General features: G+C 38.8%; 2 protein-coding genes across 2 annotated transcripts; one reads left to right on the top strand and one right to left on the bottom strand.

The window, feature by feature from the left end:
- Positions 1-1,901: 1,901 nt before the first annotated feature.
- LOC122970698 (5'(3')-deoxyribonucleotidase, mitochondrial-like) lies at positions 1,902-10,329 on the bottom strand. The gene is made up of 5 exons (XM_044336857.1): positions 9,576-10,329; positions 8,635-8,735; positions 6,642-6,702; positions 6,390-6,504; positions 1,902-4,108 (listed from the first exon to the last, which is right to left on the bottom strand). Exons 1-5 carry the CDS (start codon positions 9,945-9,947, stop codon positions 3,969-3,971), a joined length of 789 nt encoding a protein of 262 aa, XP_044192792.1. The 5' UTR covers positions 9,948-10,329; the 3' UTR covers positions 1,902-3,968.
- Positions 10,330-12,277: 1,948 nt separating this feature from the next.
- cops3 (COP9 signalosome subunit 3) lies at positions 12,278-22,491 on the top strand. The gene is made up of 12 exons (XM_044336856.1): positions 12,278-12,629; positions 13,632-13,761; positions 14,920-15,032; positions 15,678-15,727; positions 16,888-16,980; positions 17,203-17,382; positions 17,564-17,704; positions 18,872-19,045; positions 20,396-20,482; positions 20,871-20,984; positions 21,100-21,180; positions 21,643-22,491. The coding sequence occupies exons 1-12, from the start codon at positions 12,575-12,577 to the stop codon at positions 21,694-21,696; spliced, it is 1,272 nt and encodes a 423-aa protein (XP_044192791.1). The 5' UTR covers positions 12,278-12,574; the 3' UTR covers positions 21,697-22,491.
- Positions 22,492-22,657: the final 166 nt, after the last annotated feature.

Genomic DNA, 22,657 nt, shown 5'->3' with positions numbered 1-22,657 from the left:
TGGCTATATAGCAACATCAGATGTAGTTCACATAAGGACTCACCAGAGTCCATTGTTTGCAAAAAGACTCATAAGATCTTTGACTTAGTGTATGTATAAAGAACATTTTCACACATTCTCGTTATCAGATCTCTTATTTATGCATCATGGTTTAATATCGTTCTGACATAAAAACAGGAGCTGCTGCAAAAATGAGCATCAGCACCACAAACATTCATTGACAAAAATGACTAACATGCAACTGACACATGTGACAGTTGCTTTTGTGCAACGGTTGACTAGTTTCTCGCTGTCACATACCTTCAACAACAACATGGCAATCAGCGGGGTGATCACATGGAACGGATAGCGCTTCCGATCAGTTCATCAACAGACACTTCCAGCAGTGGTGAGAGGCCACTGACCTAGTTGACCAGATGACGTTGTGACCTTGAATGGGCACCGTAACACAAACAATGTGTGGGTGTGTGAGCAAGGATGCATGGAAAAATACTGTATTTAAATATTGATTGGGAGGAGTTTTTTTTTGGAAATGGTTGTTGGTGACACTTTTTGCGTGGAGTTCCAGGTTCCTTCTGAAAAACTCTACACTGTGAATGTTTGTCTCTCTTGTATTTCATAATGAAAGATAAAATACAGCAATCACGTTACAGAGCAATCTACCAGGTATGTTTGCTTGTGCTTATTTGATTAGACAATGCACCACCTTGCTGGATGATGGTGTGTTGCTATAAACTTTTTGCCTGATGACCCCTTATTTCTTTTTGTGGGAACCTTCTGCATTGTTTTTTTCATGCAGGGCTAAAGTTGGTCTGAATGTGGCCTTAGCCCTATAATGGAGAGGAGACTCAAGACGCACAATGAAACTTCAACCTGCAAGGAGAGGATCATGTGACCGACGAGGGAAGCCTAGAACTAGAACTTGTGCTAACAAGCTAATCTACGAGCTTGTTTACTACTGTTTACATTCCGTTTCTGCCAGATCTGTTCCGCTAGATGCCACTAAATACTACACACTGCACCTTTAAAACATGTATTTTATACAGTGACGTTAAACTGTTATTATCTGATATTGTGATTAGACTTGGTGGATGGCTTGCTCGGTGAAAGATCCAAATCTGATAAATTTAATGTCATGTTTGCATGAATAATCATTGTGATCCACTCAGTTGGTGTGAACGTATATGCGCGGGTAAAATTTTGATTTTTGATCATGAATTGTAATTTCGGAAGCATTTAAGCTGCATATGTAAAAATAATTTTGAAGCATCATTCTTCAACATGAACTAGACAAGCTAGCAAGGCTATCAATAACTAGCCTCTGTCTCCATCGATCATGTGATCCTCTCCTTGCAGGTTGGTACTTCGAGAGTCTCCTTACGATGCAGTGACAACCTGTCTTTCCCTGCCTTTCATCCAAGGCATTCTGGGTAGGCTCCAGTCCCATCCCTTACTCTGAATGTGAATAAGCATTCCCATCATGCATGTTAAGAATAAAAATATTTGTCCAGTTTGGACAGGTGAGAACAATGCAATTGGAACTGTGATGACATCAGCAAATCGCCTAAAAGACAGTTCTCTGCAGTGACTTTCAGGACCAATCACAGGAATTAATACCAAAATGCAAGGTTTTATGGGTACAAGGAGATGTTGACATTTGATACCGAGCAGCTTCTCAAGCATAGCAAAGTTGATTCTCATATAGTGAAATGGACTGAGGGCAGTTTGTAGTCTAGACTAGTGTTAATATTCAGCCTTTTCTTCGTATCTTCTTGACTGATGTGTTCAGCAGAGAGGAAAAAGAGCACAGACTAGATCATCACTTTTAAATGAGCTACTCCACACCGCTAGAATGTCGAACAAGGAGGGAAGTTTTCAAAAAAGTACAAAGACAAAACAAAGAAAATAAAAAAGGAACCTTTAATTGCATTTCTTAGCATGTATGGAATAAATGACAGCACCACATTGACAAGAAATATGCATGTTTGAATTAGTACATTAAGCTAGGCACAACACAGCACTCAGCACTAAGTACATCTTCCATAACACATGTTCAGTATCCACTGTTTTCTTTCCAATTAGCAGCAACAGGCAAAATCATAACTGCTCTGCCAGAAGTACCCTAAATGGATTTTAAATCAGCTTCTACATACTTACAGTACATCTTAACTGACCATGAAGTAAAACAATGCAAATCCTGACAAACACAAAGTTGTTCACTAAAATGTGCGCTTGCAACATCACACTTCAGACAGAATATAGTGAGCAAAGAGCTCTGCAATACTCGGCTGAAACAGACAAATGCAACTTAGTGGCTTATGTGACTCGACGTAACGAAATGTGAATTTATTGTATACAGTCTGTTCAGTCAGTACATGCTTTTATAGCTGAGGTCATTAGCAGTCGATGGTTGCTTTAAATCTGATGCAATGTGCTTACTGTAAGTGAGTTAAAATAAGAAAATGTAAGACAGGAAAAGGTTTATGTGAAGAGAGACATGTTTGTAACAGCTTGTTTTATCAGAAATGATCATTTATAGACAGTCAACGGAAATGACCTACAGTGCATCTTGGTGATTGGAAATCATAGCTGCAGTAGAGAATATGTCTTTATATGAATCCTAACTCTGTGTGTGTGTTTTAACATATAGCAGCACTGATATTTCATCATTTTAATGCAATTACAGTAATAACATTGCTTGAGATTTAACCAGAAATTATTAAAACATGGGTTGTTCGAAGATGTATGACTGGCTGTATGAAAGTAAAGCCAGTAAAACCAAAGAGTAAGGTTAGTTTCTAACAATATAAATCATCTCTTTCATGTGATTTTTAAAAAAAAGTTTATTCTTAGATCTAGAAGTTATCCTTAGGTTCATTTTTTTAATAAACATCATACCCAACCCCCAATAAACTATTCTTTTTTGTTTTAATGTTGTAAACATATTCAGCGCATATTTCAAGTGACTGTTATTCTAATCTAATCAACACTAGTGATGGGTTTGGCAACATGCATACATGAGTGTGTGCAATTCTCACGCTTCCTTTCCTCATTTGTGAAATAGTTCAGATGCATAGATCATTGTGAAATATAGAGGGAACAAGTTAAAAAAAAGCACCAATATAACCATATCAGCCTTTTAAAAAACCTTGTGACATATCAGTATACGTATGTATATTTTCATGACAGCTGTGCTCAGTGACCCCGGTTAGAAACAATGCTGTTACATTCTTGTACTCTGAAAACAGTAAATGAACGATCTCACAAAACAGGTACAGTCTGTATGTTCCTATGTTTATGTATGTTTATGTATTGCACATATTCACCAGTGCTTATGATTAGTGGAGATTGTTTTTGTAACTTTCAGTGTATAGTGGAGTGCCCTGTTGTGGCAAATGAATCAGAGTCCACTGACTCATTAATGCACCACAGTAACCTGGATAAACTGCACGTGTGGCTCAAAAATTAAGAAAAAAATGTCCACGTTAAGGACCAAAAACCATAAATTGAAAAGACAGAGCTGCTAACAACAAGTTCAATCTGACCTTTTATACCTACTGTGTATCCTGTTTGAATGTATTTTGTCCTTGTGTTTCTTTTGTCACAGTTCTTTCACTTAAATTGATGGACAAGTGGTTTTCCACCTTGCTTCACCCTCAGTCTCAGAGTGCCCTCTTGTGGACAAACATGTGACTGTCCTCTCCCAACAAAGTGTAACAAGTGGTTGCTTCGTGTGAAACATCTGACCTCTGTATTTCCTGAAATGTTCACCTTGTTCATTTGGCTGATTGTGCTCCCTCTAAATATTGTAACCATTCTTTTTTTCAGAAATGAAGACTGGCGATGCCTACTCTGTCAGACAGCGGCAGCCGTTGCTGTGGTGATGATGTCGGTGTCATGGCAATGACCCCCAACCTCTCCAGCGACCAGGAATTCAAGCTACTGCGGTTTGTAGTTGAAGGAGTTCCTCACTGCCTTTTGCTGTCCAGGATGGCGCACCAGTCGTCCGACCAAGACATCAGGCGTCTCTGAGCGGGGTTGATGGGAAGGTGCTTGTTGTGGCAGGCGGTAAAGAGGATGTGCTCCCATGTCGGTTTGGGCTCCACGCCTGATCAGGAGACACAAATATTATGTAACGGACAACCATACAAATTTCACTGTATGGAGCCTACAAATCGCTGCTTTAGATAGACACTGACAGTACACAAGATACAGCAGCTGGCTTATAAGGTGCAAATGAAGCAATGGTGAAGATATATGCAAATAAAGATAACACCCACATTCATTACACAATCAGGATTTTTCTTCTTTCTTTCTTTGAACAACACTGTCATGCCTGCTGCCTGCTGTTCATGTTTGTGCTATTTTTACAAACATATTTACATTTTGATCATGTTATGTCATTGCTTTTTTTTGTCATTTAATGATCGTCATGTCCTTTTAGTTATCAAAACTACCTCGACTGCATCTCTTCAGATCAGAGCACTTTCACTGTTGTATTTCCCAGTATAATTTACTGGTGGCTCAAGTTGTGTTCAGGTCATATTGGAGTTATCATTATTACGAGTTTCCGACTTGTAAATAGCATTCATGTCAAAATGAATATAAGAAATTGTCATTACAGTTTTTCTTCTTCTTTCATACACATATTTCTTTGTTTTTATAGGTTTATTTTCTGCCAATTCTCCTTTTTTGTTCAATTTATGTTTCTTATTATCATTTCTTTTCTTGGTATTTTGCTATATCATGTTGTTTTTGATAGTGTAGTATCTTAGACTGAAAGGAAGTTGTACAAGGCTGTGGCTTCTAGATCTCGCTTGTCACATCTGTTTTACTTCTGTTATCTGGCTTTTGCGCTGTTGTATGAGTGCAAATAGAAAATAAGATCAAATCAAAGCCCTTAAAAATACGCCATGTAATGTAATGAAACCCAGATTTAATGGATCTAATGTAATTTGGTAAATGCACAGTACATTAAACCCTCACATGGCCAACTCAGTTATCAAACCCTTCTTGACTCGTCAGATAACGCAGTCCCTCACAAATTGTTAGCATGGGAATCGTTCCCATCTCTACCATCCATCCCATATGACGAGAATGTAGCATAAACCCCTCCCCTGAACAGTGATTATCTAATCATAGCTTAACAACCGTAACTAGGCATGGCAGGTCTGTCGAGCTATGAATTTCATCACATGTTGGTATGGTATGCATGAAACTGTAGCAAGAATGACACTGCATTTAAAGACTCTGGAGTGTGGTGTAATTTTTAGCCTTTCCAAAAACAAAACCACAAGAGCAGAAGTGCAAAGGGCGGATTAAACGGTGTGTTTATCTGCTCTTACATAATAGTTAGCATGTCCACCGACTGTATTACCCACCACACAACTAACACATCTACTGTGTAGTATTTCTCCATTGTGTGGAAGTCAATCTTGTATGCTAGCAGGGTTTAGGGTAACATTAGCAGCTCTACTCTGCTCTTTACTGGATTTAGGGAAGTTACACTCCAGTAACTACAGCCAACATCACATTTGCCAAACACATGGTTAATCCTAATCCTATAAGCCTTTTTTCTAGTAATGTTAAAAGTGAAAAGAAACTGTTTAAAAATACAAACTAGCTAAGAAACTAAACAGGGCATTAGCCCAAGATACAGTAACAGTCTGTCAATCTTACATTACACTTTATCCCTTATAACAGTTAACTGGCTTTAAACTGTAATACAAGAATGTTTTTATTTATTTTTGTATTCTATATGGATCTTCAGCCAGTGAGGATGCTGCCTTTTTGCCTGGGACATGCAGCTTTAAGCTTAGTCTTCTAGCATGATATCATGTATGTAGCCATCAAGTGCTTATTTATGACCCTTTTTACAGTTTATCATAATATAATAAAGTAAAAAAATATAATAAAATTTCTAACATTCGGCAGGAAACATTAAAAAGTCAATAACAGACAGTGTTTTAAACCAATTTATGGAGCTAACATTAGCGCTATTAGCTAGCTAGAAAACAGAAATGAGCAGCCTGCTTTTGTCTGCCTCTGTCTGATATCAAGGTCTTGCTTTTTCAAAAATGACTAAAGCTTTTGAATGGTAAATCTAGTCTAGTCTAGTCTAGGTAAATCAGTCAAGTACATATGTGTCTTGTGTAGCAACAGTAACTAAGGAGGGCGGGTGCTTGGCGAACGGTCAGTTGTTGATGTGGGAGCTGTACTGTCATCAATATCAATGTAAAACAATTCTTAATATTTTCATAATACAGAATGTCCATTTGTTCTGTAAATCGTTGACTGGATTTAAATGTTAGTTGGCAGGTATTTTTGTGATGGTGATGAGATAAAAAACTGCATGTACACACACACACAAACACGTACACAGTCCTCACCTAGGATGTCAGGCTTGTCATCTATGAGGATGTCTCCAGAGATCACTGTCTTGTCTCTGGTCAGGATTACCTGCTCCAGAAAGTCATGGCCCAAATGCTTTTCTACCCAGGCGTACTAGAGGAAAACACACACACACACACACACACACACACACACACACACACACAGCAGAGGAGATCTGATTAGAAAAAGGAAACACATTCATAATTTCCAAAGGGAACTGATAGATTGTTGGTCAACAGAGAACTTACCTTCTCATATGGACAGTGTTTGTAATGTTTTATAGGGCTGGTGCAAATAAAGACATCTGTGCTGCGGGAAGAAAAGGAGACAACATAAGCAGAGTGGAAAGATTTAAAAAAAAAAAAAAAAAATCATTTTCATATTCCAGCTGCTGATGCCTGACAGATATATTGACTCTTTATCATTGGAATTAATAACAATAATGGGGGCCAGGCTGTGGACCTTTGCTGTTAGGAAAACAAAGAGGTAGAAAACAAATATGAGATCACACCATATGGCCGGTTTCCCTGATAAGAAAACAGGTTCATACAGGCACTGGTAGCTAAAGAAACCCGTTCATTTCCAGCAGCAGAGGAAATGTAAACATATAGTTTCATAACTATGACAGCTATTTTTTAGGCTATATGTTATTCCATTGTGTTGTGTGCTTCTGAGAATGCAAGAAGAGATGTCAATCAAAAGTTATTCATTGACTCAGATCGCACTTGTAATGAGATTAAATATCAGGAAAGAACTTGTTATTACTGCAGATGCCACTTAAAGGACACTTAGACCATGTGTCTATCATAAACATGGCTGGTTCTAGTTGGAACCATAACGCTAACCAGAGTCTGACAGACTCAGAATACCACTGATAGAACGACCGAAGCTGCTCACAGTCATTGTTGACAGTGGATAAACATACTGTAGCAACCGCTGTTTACCAATATTCAGGGTGAAGTAGCCTCTAGAACAACATTCAGAAAATCACCAGACACTAAAAATATCAGATGCTAATTCTTTAAGGCAGCTCTTGCTCTCTGCTAGTTATTGGTTATCATTATATGGCATAAGATGACAATAATTGGTTATGATTATTGGCCCAGATATTTCATATTGATGCATTCTAAGTAAAAAAGTCAGAGAAAAAACATTTTGACAATAACTCAATATATTATGAAAAAAAACTTTTGAAATTTTTCAAGAATTAAGTCACAATTGTTAAAAAAAATGGATGTTGTTAGCTTTTCCTGATATTTTTTGTTGTAAAACTTGTGTTTGTGTGTTTTGTGTTGTTACTTCCCTATAATCAGTATACAACTGGTCTGTTCCTGCAGGCTGTCACCTCCGTGTCCTCACCCACTTGGAAATACGACTCTTCTGTTAGCACTATTTGGGAACGACTCATTGAAAAGCATTGGGAAGCAGTTATGCGCTGCTCTTTAACAGAGGTCAGGAAGTTAAGCTCCGCACAAAGTGGAGAGATAGCAGAATCATTCTCTAACAGTATGTTTTGGTTTTTATAAAGGAATAGAGATAAGACTGATGAGGACTTGTGGTTGGTTTTTCAAATGTATGACTGGCTATTTTACCTCACCACCTCACATTAAATGCAGCATAGAGCTGTCATAAATGGGGATATCGGTGCCTGTCAGTAACTGTGCCAGTCTGGATGGAATATTAGCAAGATCTGAGCAGAGTATTAACGTTCACACAATGCACAGCATAATCTTGCAAACCTTTTGTATAATTTCCACAGTCATAAAGCTCACCGGGCTTGAATCATTTCCTGATGACGTGACAAACTTTTGTTTTGATCCCTGTAAGGAGGAAACCAAGTACTCACTGAGCCTCACGACATGTCCAGTTATGTGACTCATAAGCAAATGGTTTCATTTTCATTTTAGTGTCCTGAGGCCTCTGATAACAAGATGCTTATTAGAGAAACCTGTAGCTTCAGGTCATCCACATCCACTCATGTGACACATAAAAACCGACAGACTGCTCTCACATGTTTACTACGATGGAGGATTATAATCTTGAAATATTATGACTTTTTTCATATGATTTCATGGCTTTATTGTCCACATATTTGTAATTTCTTCTTGAAATATTAAGACTTTATGCTGATATTTTCTTCCATATTGCTGGCTCACTCAATATTTATAAAATGCAAATCTCATTTTTTTTCATTGTAAAAATATATTTGTATATCAGGTGATTGAACTGCAAAAAACCTACTTATCCATCTTGGCCATCTGCTTGATGGCCTCTATCCCTCCTGGCAGGGGCTCCAGCTCTATGAAGAAGTCCTTGGACTCCCAGATACTAATGGCTTTCTCCTGCAGTCAAAACACACACACACACACACATACATACAGGCAGTTTATTATCAGCAGTGTGCACTGATCAGGTGTATGAAGGTGCGTGTCCATGTGAGTGAGCGTACAGCATGTGCTCTGAAGGAGAAGTGTCCTCATGTCGACTTTAACAAGGTCAAATAGACACAAAAGGGTTAGAAAAGCTGATATTTGAATGAGACTCTACTGTGTGTGGACATATGCAAAACATCTTCCTGGTCTGTCTCTTTTATGTGGAGCACGGACCTTGCACCCTTGGCCCAGTGAGTGATGTGATATAATACGACATTAATGACAAAAACAAACTCCATGAGATATTGTGGGTGAGGCCACGGGTTATTACATGTTTTTTACATTAGCTTAGCTTAAAAAACAGATATTCTGACCCACTCTTGGCCATCTGATGACATTGTGTCTTGATTGTAATGTGGGAAGATTAGTTGTTTAGTGTTGAACTGTTTCTGCTGACATATTGGATTTGAAGATCCACTTTAATGAAGTACCAGCAGTAGTTTATTTATGGAATAAGGGCATTTTGACAATAAAATCTAATTTCACTCTGCATTTTCTTTGGGTTTTTGGCTCCTTTCCAGCACCCCTGATATTTAATCAACCCCACCCCCAAACAAAGGTAATTGTAGTCACCACTGTACAGATGTACCCCACTTTGAGAACCACTGTTCCACTGGGGTTGCACATAGCCACTTCTATATTTCAGTGGACAACTAACAACCACTGATTAATAGACTGCACAGTAATTGTATCTGTGTAAATTGCAGTAACTATTTTTGTATACATGCAGTATGTATGTATGTCACTTACACACAGGTCACTCCTCAGCTGTCCATACTGAGTTGACACCCAAAACCCTCTCCTGTCCTCCAGGGTGATGTAGGGATCGTCCGGGTACCTGGCACGGTATTTCTTCAAGAACCCCCCCTCGAAATCCGCCAGGACGCCGTCCATGTCAACCAGAACCCGCAGTTTCTTACCCGAAGGAGAAGAGGAGGACGACGACATGTTAACGCAAAAGCTCTTAAACGGATCACGGAGCAAAGTTTTTCCTCTTCCGAGTAGGCGGGTTGTACCCGACAGCAGCAACATTATTGACTCTTTGAATTTAGCGGCTCCGGTCAGTAACAGCACGTTAACCGTCTCCAAACGGCGATTGGAAACACTAGCAAAAGTCCGCATGGGATACGAAAAAGTTCGGTTGTGTTGTTATTCTGTCTGTTCGTGAGGTTTGGTGTCACTGTTAGCTGAACTTTATCATTCTGGGCGCGTCAGCTGCAGTTGAGCTAACGGTCTGTAGCTGAGTTTAGCTCAGAGACGGACAGGTCAAATGTGACAGGCCTTTAGCCACAGTGTTGTGGGATCTGTTTACATCGTCTGTCAGTGTGTATTAATTAACTTCACCCGTCAACAACCCACGACCTTTCTTAACCCCCAAGCATCTGTGGCAATGGCTACCGGAGCAGCCTAAACTAAAACGATATTTGGAAGCTCTGCAGTGCAGTTCTGCTTGCAGCAAAGATGTTCTATGTTAACGGGATGGCTCACTGCGCCGTTTTTCCAGTGTTTAAAATGTATACACAGTAACATGTTGTAGTTAACACTTACATATTGTTCATATTCTGACCCTTCCTGGTGTTTCACATTATTTGATGACGCATCAGATTCTGCATGCAGCGTTACAAGAAGTACTCAGATCCTTTACTTAAGTAAAAGTATACTTCATTATGAGTAAAAATCCTGCATTTAAAATCCTACTTAAGTGAAAGTATGGAAGTATTACCAGCTAAATTTACTGAAAGTACTAAAGTAAAAGTCATAATGCGGAATTTTCTACTTGTATAAATATTTTTACATTGTGGTATTGATACTTTTACTTAAGTAAATGACTTGAGTACTTCTTCAAACACTGCGGGTCACAGAATCTGATGGGTCACCAAATATGGTGTAACACCAGCTTAATTATACCTTTATAATTTGTCCATATACCAAAAGTTGAACCACAAATGTATTTTGCATCCATAGATATATTATCAGTCATTAATAAATGGATCATTGGTCCTTCATTCATGTTTCACATTCACACTCACTGTATTACGATCTCATGTTATCTAAAAGAAGAGAACACGGCAGCCATAATTATTTCTATTAATTTATTGAAAGCGAAGGATGCAACAACATCTGAATGGTAGGTTTCATTATAACCGTTAAAACCATGAATGTGAATGTGCAAAAATGTAAATGTAAATAAATAATTTTGAAATATTTCCATTTTTGTATATTCTGGATCACTTTAGGAAGAGTCATAAAATTTCAGGCTTAAAGAATGTAATTTAGGGCGTTTTTATTGCTTTCAAATGTCAAAATGGGTCAAATGTGACCTGGACAGTATGTAAGAGTTAAACAATATTGTGAAGAAACATATCCACACTTTATTATTATTGTTCAAATTATGTCTGTTACCATAAAGTTTCAAGCATAATTAGTTTAAAAATGTGAGACGGCAAAATTTGACATATGTGAAATTAAGCACAGGCCCAATGATGGTTCATTTTGATTATTTTTTCACATATTAGACTATTTCTGTAAAGTGGTGATATTGGCCATTCTGAATGTATAAATTCATCTCTAAAAGCTATTGATTGGGTTGATGGAATGAGTCACTGAATATACGATTGATATTAATACTCAATGATTGGTACTCACACGTTTTCACTTGAGGCATCTTTCCAGGATCCATCAGCAGTAGATAAAAAGTGAGTCGATTGAAAATGCTGTGACAAAATAAATGTTTCCTACATTTGAGTTTGTGTTTTTTTCTCACCACCATTTTTGCTCATGAAAAAAAGGACTTGGGATAAATCTGTGTGTTTTAGACATTTGCCATAACAATAACAGTTAAAACTTTACCTGTGGAAACTAGACATATGATGGTAAAAGCATACCAAAAATGAGAATGAATGGCTACTGTCCCAAGCTAAGAGAAAGTGTGCTGTAATGCTTATTATCTACTTATTTTAAATTAAATACAGTATATTTTATAAACATATTACATTTCTCAACAATTATCTTCAAAATAGATGGATAGCAAATTGCAAAAGCAGTACAGTGGCATTGTTGCATAAAAGCAAGGCAGTGCTGGGTTTGAACCCTTAACAGGATAAATGGTTTGGAGAAATAAATAGTAAAATTGAAATGTACATGATTTGTCAGCTCTCAAAATAACAGTTTGAGTATGCAATGTATTTCGTCTGCAAAAAAAAGTCAATAATCAATGATGGTCACAGACAACAAGGTACTTTACAGTAGTTGTATTGTTGGTTTAAGCACATGAAAGTGTCAGTGTGTGAAAATGGGTCACATGAAGTTTAAAATTAGTGGAGCTCTTACATTTTATAACATCTTTGTTGAAAACCCGGTAAACTGTACGTCAGATCCTGTATTTATTCCTCCTTAAAGGGAGAGCTGGTACTACGGTCTGAAATGGACTACTGTAGCCCCTTTGACACATATGGATAAGCAAAATACGTTGCAATTTCATAAACTAAAAACACTTTTATGCAAACGGAGACAGCTACGTTACAAGTACTGTTAGTAAATCGCTTGTCTGACGCATGGATGTGGGTGGCCCTTTAAGAATTCTTCGGTCGGATTGTAAATCTCGTTGCAGTCTGCTCTGTTCTTAGGATCTCGCGATAGCTTCTCCTCAGTGGCGGCTGTGTGGCCCCCTGTCTTAGTCCGGACGGAGTTGTTTCTGACGTTTGAATGAAAAACAGTGCAAATTACCTCCACTTTGGACCCAGGAAATAATGGCTTCAGCCTTGGAGCAATTTGTGAACAATGTGCGGCAGCTCTCCGCTCAAGGTAGGGTTGCTAAACTCATTCAAATGGGAAGTACTAGCTAGTTAGCTAGTATGTGCTATCCAATGCCTTGCCGATAGCTAGGCAGCCAAACTGGTCAGAGCCCTCTTTTTGCCTTATCATGTAAACACACCGCAAAAATCACTTTCTCAGACGACGAGAGTTCTGTAAAGTATCACCAGAAGATGTGTTAGTGCACAGGGACGTCAAGGATACCCGCGGACTGCGTAGCTCATCAAACAAAATGTCAAAATCATACTTTTTGTTTTTGATCTAGAAAATAATTTCAGGGGACTGTCTACCGGTAGTCCCGCCCTGGCCCCACATGATTGGCTAGCGAACGGAATTAGCGAATATTATTGGTTTAGAGTCATCTGTCAATCTCTCTTGTATTACCTCTGTTGCAAGGCCTTGACAGGACACTTGACCGGCCGATTTCTATTGAAATACTCAGTCACAGCACGACGCCTATAAACAGTTTTATACATCAGCTTGTTTTCTACGGTTGTAAAGAAAAGCCTCTTGGCCGTCGTTGGCAAGAAAATAGCTATTTAATCATTAATTTAACCACTTCAATCCTGAAGGAAATCCCTAAGCACACTTAAAAGAAGTATCTCCTTCTTCTCCTAAGTTAAATCCATTATTAACAATGGCCACGAAAGGCTGACTGTTGTAATAACATTTCTAGTTTTTGCAACTAGTGAAATCACATCTTTGTGCATGAGTCACAGCATCTAATAAGCCTGTGTTGTGTGCTTGTAACTTTATGACATTGAACCCCAGTATAACAATCTAATTAAAGAAACAAGCAGCAGGCCTGCGTAAAAATAGTGATTCTAAAATTTAATTGGCATCTAATATTTTCATGTAAATGGCTGTTTGTAAATGGACATTTTGATATAATGGTGTCTATTCGCCAAAGATCTAAACGGGCATGCTAAAAGGTACGAAGTGGTTTAATTTGTCTCTGTTTTTCTGCTGTCCACCTTGCCCCCGCCCCCCCAGGCCAGATGACTCAGCTGTGTGAGTTGATCAACAAAAGTGGGGAGCTGCTGGCCAAAAATCTGTCCCACCTGGACACGGTGCTGGGGGCCTTGGACATCCAGGAGCATTCCCTGGGCGTGCTGGCTGTGCTGTAAGTACACGCTTCCACCCTAATTTCATCCAGGTTTACCGTCATCGCCGCAAAGGTGGTCAAGAACTCTTTCATGGTCTCTAGTAGGGATGGGTATCCCCACTGATTTCCCAAATCCATGCCATTCAGGTTCAAAAGGTCCCAATTAGATGCTTGGATATGAAAGATTTCAGAGATCTAATGCTGTAAAATGTACAAGGAATCCTCTAACCTGGTGCATTATTAAAATATTAATGTTTACATTAAGAATTGACCTCAGAGCAATTACATTAATGTACCTTTTATCTAACCTGACTAACACACTACTTCAGCCAACACAATATTGTGCAACTCTACAGTCAGTGAGTATTGAGTGGCCAGATAAAAATAGTACAAGTGCTTTATTTAGTGCAGAGGATGTGGTGCAGAGACAGTACGCGTCATGTGGACACAAGTGTGTTATTACTTTTAGTTAACCTGGTTTACAATGTATTTCTTTCAGCTAACAGACCTCTAGCTAATAATGTTAGCACAACATACTAACTGTTCGGCTGGTGATGTTGCAGTGACTCCTGCTGCTGCTGCTCTGGACTGATGGCTAACCTTACTCCTCTCCACACTGCAAGAAGTGCACTACCCACACTGCAAATAATATCTTCCAGTGCAGATGTATGAATATTCCAAGTTTGTTGCGTCCTTACTTTCAGAGTAGTCTGCAGTCAAATGTTAACCAGCAAAGTTAGCAAGCTGAAGAATGTTGAGAAACTCCTGCAACCAAAGGCTGCCTGTTGCATGTATAACTAAGAATGCAGGCATGATGCAGCCTAACATTTTAGCAAAGAAAGGGGTATTTCATTTTATTAGTAAATCAAGAAGTGCCCATGCTGCATTGAATATGAAAGTGACCACACCAAAAGTTCTTAGTTCACCTCTGCATCCCAAACATTGTTCTGTGTTAATAAATTGCCAAAGACCTCTATGTTTTGTTTTTTTGTCACGTCGAAAAACTGTGTATGCCATTCATATGGAAATTAGCTGAAAATAACCTTCCAGTGGTGTGTATTCATTTACATTCCACATCCCAAAATGTTATCACTACCAGTTGAGTGTGTAGACCTGCATCAACGTCTCTTTGTCTCTCTGCAAAGTTTTTGCTAACCTCTCACTCTTTTATTCCAGATTTGTGAAGTTCTCCATGCCAAACATCCCTGACTTTGAGACGCTCTTCTCCCAAGTTCAGCTCTTCATCAGTACCTGCAATGGGGAGCACATTAGATATGCAACAGACACTTGTAAGTCGTGACTTACCAAACCTCTCACTCACAGGTATTTAGGAAACATCTGTGCAACCTGCTGATTGTTTCACAATTTTTCCGTGGGAAGAGGAACAGTTTTTTTTCTTACTGATCAACTCTAATCATTGAAAAAGGGGTTGATCTATTTTCTACCTGTTGTGTTGAGAACATCGTATTCTCTACGCTGCTCTGCTAAAATGTGCACATTTGTCAGCTTGATGCTTTACTCAGTTGTGGCCACATGTCTGACTACTTTTTCCAGTGTTTGCTGGCAAAGAACATATTCTCTTGTTCAATGGTATGGCGTTTGTAATGTAGGTTTTAAGGGTCAGGTATATTGTATCAATAGTACCTGCTGATAAAATAAAAATACCTTCCATTTCTGCAATTTTCTTACTGTAGATAAATGATTAAAAATGCATTTTGAATGTCGGCACTTCTGAGCTTGAGGAAAAATGGCAACATTGTTAAATATGGTGATTGATTCCGTGCAGCAATATTTTTGTGAGACATGACAGCACTGATGTGTAGGTGTTTCCTGTATACCACCAGTGCGTGACACTGACTAACCACTAAACCATACAACCAATCAATGATCCATTTTCATTTAACACTTTCACTTCTTTGTGTTTCCTCTCACAGTTGCTGGTCTCTGCCACCAGTTGACAAACGCCCTTGTAGAGCGGAAACAGGTAAGGCTGTTAACTGTAATTCTGACTTAGGTGGGAGTGAAATGCTCAACCAGAGATCATAACAGAGTTTATTTTTGGAGTTGAATATCTTTTATCAAAGATGATCTGCATAGTGGATCATTGTGTGTAGACAAGGTCAATTGATAGAGAACAGTTTGTTAGGATGTAGACAGGCTACCAGCATCAAAAGCTCTAGGGACATGGACTCTTTTATCCCATCAACTGTTGATCTCTATGATGTTCACTCGTAAGCCCTTTTCATGTACAGTATGTGCAGGTGCTGACATCTGTCCCTGTCAACATACAGCACTTGACAAAGCCTGGCCCCCTGTGTTGATCATATGACCTGTTTCCTGATAGAGAGAACAGAATAAACACCTGAATAAGTGTGTTTGTGTTGGTTTCCTTTGTATTTCCTTATGTTTTTGTGATTTCCGTGATGTACTCATTACTGTGAAGCGTCCTTGTCAACGTGTCCATGATGTGCAGTGTCTTGACAACGTAGCTGGTGTGTGGGTGAAAGTATTTTTAAATGTTGCATGCACATTGCTGCATAAGCAGTTTCCCTTGGCTATAGTAAAACTTAGTGATGCAACTATTGTGGTTATCAAATGATCGTTTTAGTCATTTTTTAAGGAAAAATGCCAAACATCTTGTGGTTGCGGCCTCTCAAATGAGAGGATTTATGTGCCACGCATGATATTAAACTGAATGTCTTTGGATTTTTTTGACTGTTGATCAGACAGAACAAATGCAACAAAGACATTTGAAGACATCACGCTGAGCTCTAAGAAATCATAACACGCATTTTTCACTGTTTTCTGACATTTTACAGATAAGATGAATAATCAAGAAAGTAATCTGCAGATTCATCCATAATGAAAATAATTGTCAGCTGCAGCCATAGTAAAACTTTTAATCTTGTTTTTCATTACTGTCCATCAGGCCCAAATCAGTCATCCCATCACATAACAGCACCGAGTTTCAGTCCCCAAGTGTAGCATGTTTTCCTTTTCCTTCTTCATCTAAATATTTTAATGCATTTTAAAGCGTGGTACATGCCGCGACCATTTTCACTGGGTTTGGATATCTCATGCAGCAGCGAGCTGCAGCTGAATAAGTGATATGTACCCTCTTTTTTTTTTTTTTGTCCTCAACAGCCATTGAGGGGTGTCGTTGTCCTAAAACAGGCAATAGACAAAATGCAGATGAACACAAACCAACTTACCTCAGTTCATGCAGACCTGTGTCAGGTGAGTCACTGTGACCGTAATCCCCAAAAAATGTGGTCAATATAACTGTATCTCCTGCTCCCAAAAGCACAATTGTTGACTATGCTGTTTAAGGGTTGTGATAAATAATTCAGTGACTTGGTTTCAGCACAATTGTTTGACTTCATCCTTTCCAGTAACACTGGACAGATTACCAGTGTAACCCTGTCAGTCATCCTCATTCCCTGTCTGCCCCCCCTATAGCTGTGCTTGTTAGCAAAGTGTTTCAAGCCCGCCCTACCCTTCTTGGAGCTGGACATGATGGACATCTGTAAGGAGAACGGAGCCTACGACGCAAAGCACTTTTTATGTTACTACTACTATGGTGGCATGATCTACACAGGCCTCAAAAACTTCGAAAGAGCACTGTATTTTTATGAACAGGTACGTTCCTTTGCTTTATTGACACTTCTGTACTGACTTACATGCTTGTGATGTCATACCAAAGCAAATTTACTTGAAATTTTTTCTGGTGTTACCATCATTTTTTTTGTGTGTGCCCTGAATGAATACAAAACTGTCATTTTGTCTGTGGCGTCTTTGTGGATGATCCATATGTCATCAGGCAATAACCACTCCAGCCATGGCAGTGAGCCACATCATGTTGGAAGCCTATAAGAAATACATCCTGGTCTCACTCATTCTCCACGGCAAAGTGCAGCAGCTGCCCAAATACACCTCACAAATAGTAGGGAGGTTCATCAAGGTAAGGATACGTTTGTATTGGCAGAATTAATAGTGTTTGTTCTTTTGGTTTAAGAGTAATAGAAAAACCAAATACCAGTGCAAAATATGTAAACAGAAAACATCTCACTCAGTCTCCACTTGTGGTAGAGCTGAAACCCAAACTCTCACAGCATAATGTATATGTTTTTATGTCTTCAAAACATGCCGGCATTCAATACTAAATATTTGGTTCATCTCCTTATTACCTCTATTAGAAGTAAATTACTTATCTGTGGCGGCTGGCTGTGTCATTTTTCATACTGTTTTGTTTAGAAATGAAATCGTAGCAATCCAAGCAATCAAATACCTTGTTTACATGCTTAAATACTGCAAGACATGAATAAATGTAGCATGTATACAAACACACAAAAGATACATTGTGCAGACCCTCAAGCACCCAAAGTGTTGTGACAACCTCAACAGCCCTTTTTATTATGTGTCTAGATTTTATGTAAACAGCCAAATAGGGTTGCAGCTACCTTTTTTTTTATTTTCATGATCTATTCATCTGTTGATTATGTTGGAGTTAATCAATCATTGTTATTACAGAGTCCAAAGTGCTTAGTCAACTAGCTTTAAGCAGCTTAGACTGGCTGTTACCAGCTTCTCCAATTTGCACTTACTAGGCAGAACTATTGAAGCGAAATCGAAAGAGAAGCAAAGAAATGCAGATATCTGACTGGCTGTTGACAGATGATGGCCAAGCAAAGTTCTACTGTGGCCAATTGTCTTGGCTGTACAGCTTATTGAGTGTCCGCACATCAGCCAATTTCCATTTAGCTCTGACGCCGTGTCTAGACAGCAAGCATAGCGTAAGCAGCAGCAGCAGCAGCAGCAAGTGCTCCGTCTCTGTGTCTATACTAGTGGTTTCAGGTGCAGTGTTGAGCATAGGTCACCCACGTGTTGGAAGCGCTCAGAGCCTGTTTGACGCAGCTGAGACACTAGTCTGCACAGACCCGGTGCAAACAGCTGCATAGATTACAACGAGAGCGTATCTGTTGTGTCTGACATGCGCATGAAAAACACGTCTGACACACTTACTGTCTAGACTTGGGGTCAAGGAAACGAGCAGACTTCAGTGACTGGTTATTTATTAATATAAATGTTTTCTGTCTTTCTCTTCTTTCCCTGTTATGGCTATCCTCAGCCCCTGAGCAACGCATACCACGAGTTAGCTCAGGTTTACACCACCAACAACCCGGCCGAACTGCGCAACGTGGTCAACAAACACAGCGAGACCTTCACACGAGACAACAACACAGGCCTGGTCAAACAGTGCCTCTCTTCCCTCTACAAGAAGAACATCCAGAGGCTAACAAAGGTGGGTATGCCTACGTGTTTATGCGAGCGTGTACTCTTGTATTTTTAAGTCTAACACAGACCAGATGCCCTCACAAGAAAGTATGAGTAAAAATATTCCGGCCCTCGCCTCCTCATATGAGATCTGAACTGTCAATACCTTTTTTTAAACTCTTCACTGAATGACTAAAAATGTGTTTCAGTCCTCCTCCAAGACAACTTTTGTGCAGCTCATTTGAAGTGACAAAGACAGGAAACATCCTCAAAACACATGGCTTCATGGGTGTGTGAATACTGATGTTGGCATCTGAAAACCAGCTGTTACTCATGCTTTGAAAGTCGAGCAAAACAGAAACGAAACAAGAGCCTGCTGTCTTCGGCTTCAGCTGGGTCATTAATCACTGTGTTGTCTATATTAAGATATGACAGGGGACATGTATTAGTATTTCTTAACATCATTGAATAGCTTTTATTTGTGTTTTCAGGTCATAATATTTAGATTACTAATGCTTTTCTTTCCTTCTGAAAGCACCCAAGTCATCCCTGAAATATAGTCCCTAGTTATCTTGATGCTTTCTCAAGATTATCCTAAAGTAATCTCTGTTGTCACATCCGTCATGCTTGGCTCAAGTTGTCGACAGGGACTGGAATTTGTTATGACCCCCCCCCCCATCAAAGTCTTTAACCTTGATGAATGATCGGAGTAACAAATGGAGTGTCCTGACAACCAAATAAGTTGAAATGCATAACATATAACTGTGGGGTTTTTTTTGCATTTGTACACCTGTGTCTCACCTCATTCCCTGTCTGTCTCTATATGGTGCGCCATCCAATAACAAAAGATGAAAATGCCAGGGGGGAGGGGGAGAGAGGGGGGGCATAGACTTACATAAGCACCTCAGCACTCTAGCATTTGGACACTTTGATGTTTCTACACTTTAATCTTAAGTTAAGTTTCTCAGTTTGCTGCTCTTATTGTTGTATACTGTTTTTTTGGTTTTTTTTATTGCTTTGTTCTAATTGAGCGTTTTTATGTTCTATTGTCCTATGCTTGTTTTTATTACTTTGTTTTAATTTCCTGTTTATATGTATTGCACTATGGCCCTGGAGGCGCTATATTTCATTCCTGCTTTTTGCAAAACCTGTAAGGAGAGGAATGACAATAAACTTGAACTTGTTGTTATAAACTTGAAATTGTTATATAAAGGTTACTTGTGAGTTGAACATTGTGAATTTCTGGCAACCAAATGCAAAGATCCTGCAAACCTTTCCACTATGGTTTAGATGTCGTTCCAACGTTACATCGCAGGGTCGGTAAATCTTTCCTTCTAATATCTTTCCTTGTATCTGTTTCTGTCTCGCGTGTCCTCAGACCTTCCTGACGCTGTCTTTGCAAGACATGGCGAGTCGAGTGCAGCTGTCAGGCCCCCAGGAAGCAGAGAAATACGTCTTACACATGGTGAGTTGGTCCAGAAGGACTAAAGCTTCACAGCACTGTTTGCATCTTTCATTAATACTGATAGAAAACATTCTTTCAACCCTGAAAAGTAAAGAGATATTGTGATATTGAAGGTGTTTTTTATTTTTCTTCAATCACTGGTGTTTGAAGAAACAACAGGATTAATTACTGAACACTTTATATCCAGCTTCAGTAGTTTAAAGAGATATCTTTGATTCAGCTTTTACTTTTTGTTTTGTTTATTAATCTTTAATGTAGTGGATTCAAGGTAGAATTAAAAGTTTTAAAACCTTTATTTTACTTTAAAGCTTTCTAACAGTTAACTATCGGTCAGTACTGGAAATGTTATGTTGGATTTTTTCTCACCCTTCCATGTGCCTCCACGTAGATTGAAGATGGTGAGATCTACGCTAGCATTAACCAAAAGGATGGTATGGTCTGCTTCCACGACAACCCCGAAAAATACAACAACCCAGCAATGCTCCACAAAATTGACCAAGAGGTGAAGATTCTCACTTTGCATGAACTCCTCTTAAACTCTTACATGTGAATCCCTGGAGTATTTTTGGGTATTAATTGCATCTAACTGAATTATGTCACTTTTTTTTTTCTTTCAGATGTTGAAATGTATAGAGCTGGATGAGAAACTAAAGTCTATGGATCAAGAAATCACAGTAAACCCACAATTTGTGCAGAAGGTGAGACAATGTTTTTGTTTATTTTTTTTTTTACATATACATGGGTTTTTTTCTGTTATGCATGACATGGTGTATCTTGTGCATCAGTGCAAGATTTATATCATACATTTACATTTCTATTTGGTTGAATGATGGTAGAATTTAATACATAATAATTAAAAAATGGAATTAGTCGTTATCTTGTCTTTCAGGGGGTTGTTCCAAAAAGCAGGATTATTAAGTTTAATGATAATGATACATTTTCTGAAATAAAATCTGGAACATTGACTAAAGTAAAAGGGTCAGTTCTGGGTTTTCTCAGCAAATGTATCCATATAATTAAATTGTAAACCTGCTTCCTGGAACGGGCCTCTGATTAGTTCCAAGAGATAACAATCAGGCATTGTTTATGGAAGTGCAGAAGGAACCAGTTTGCGACCAGTTTTAACACATTCTTAACATGTGACGCTTTATTTTTTTCAGAGTATGGGATCGCAGGAGGATGATGTTGGTAGCAAAACATCAAGTTATTCCTGAGGGGCCTTGGACAGGGAGAGAACGCTGCAGCCAGCCCAACACGTTCTTCCCAGGATGAGTTGGATTTTTTTAAAAGAGGAAAACAAACATTCTATTGCATAAGGACATTGGTCAAGGAAAATCTAATTGTGTGGAATGATGATAAATTTGGTTATTCTTTCTTCACAGTGTCTTAGGGATAACAAACGATCCTTACAGAAAAGGAAAAAAGATTACAATTTTGTCAGTGTTTTATTTATCAATGTTCAGGTTGGAGCGCCACTGCTACATTAACAGAAAACACAATAATAAAAACTGGACTTATTTGTTCCAAACATATGTGTGAATAATCTCACTGTTTGTTTTGGTTCTGCTGCATGATGGCCGTGACTAGAGGGTATTACATATGAAGTAGTACATCTATGGCTGGCGAGGAATAAATCTGAATATATTCTACATTTGTAAAGACCACAATGATCGTTTCCCTCTCACTCCTTTTGGTTAGAATGTAGATATCATCAATAGCAAATCTGTACACACAGACATGCCCTTGACCAAACTCGGCACAATGGAGGAGTCGTTCACAATCTGGTGCACTGTTTTGTTTTTTGGTTTGTTTTTTTTCCCTTTTCTTTTTTTTTGGTTTGTTTTTTAGGTCGGATCCACGAGAGGTCGCTAGAGCACTGTACAGAAAATCGTTTTGACAGGTTGTTATTACAAGAGGTGAAGTCAACAGATGAAACCAAACTGTCATGTCATTTGGGAGCTTGAGCTTTGCGATTGTGGATCTGTTATAATAAATTGTTTAAGAATATAGTTCTGGGTTTCATGCCTTTGTGAAAAGATTCTCATCCACTTGGTCTGCATGTACTGTCAGATGGGCTTGCCTTCCACGCTTGATTGTCACTTTGTACATTTCTGATTGATACAATGAAGCTGGTTTTATGCTTTAGCCAATGAATGTCCTCATATAGGCGGATGT

This window comes from Thunnus albacares, chromosome 20 (genome assembly GCF_914725855.1).
Source record: "Thunnus albacares chromosome 20, fThuAlb1.1, whole genome shotgun sequence".
Lineage (NCBI taxonomy): Eukaryota > Metazoa > Chordata > Actinopteri > Scombriformes > Scombridae > Thunnus > Thunnus albacares.
This window is presented reverse-complemented; position numbering and strand designations above follow the sequence as displayed.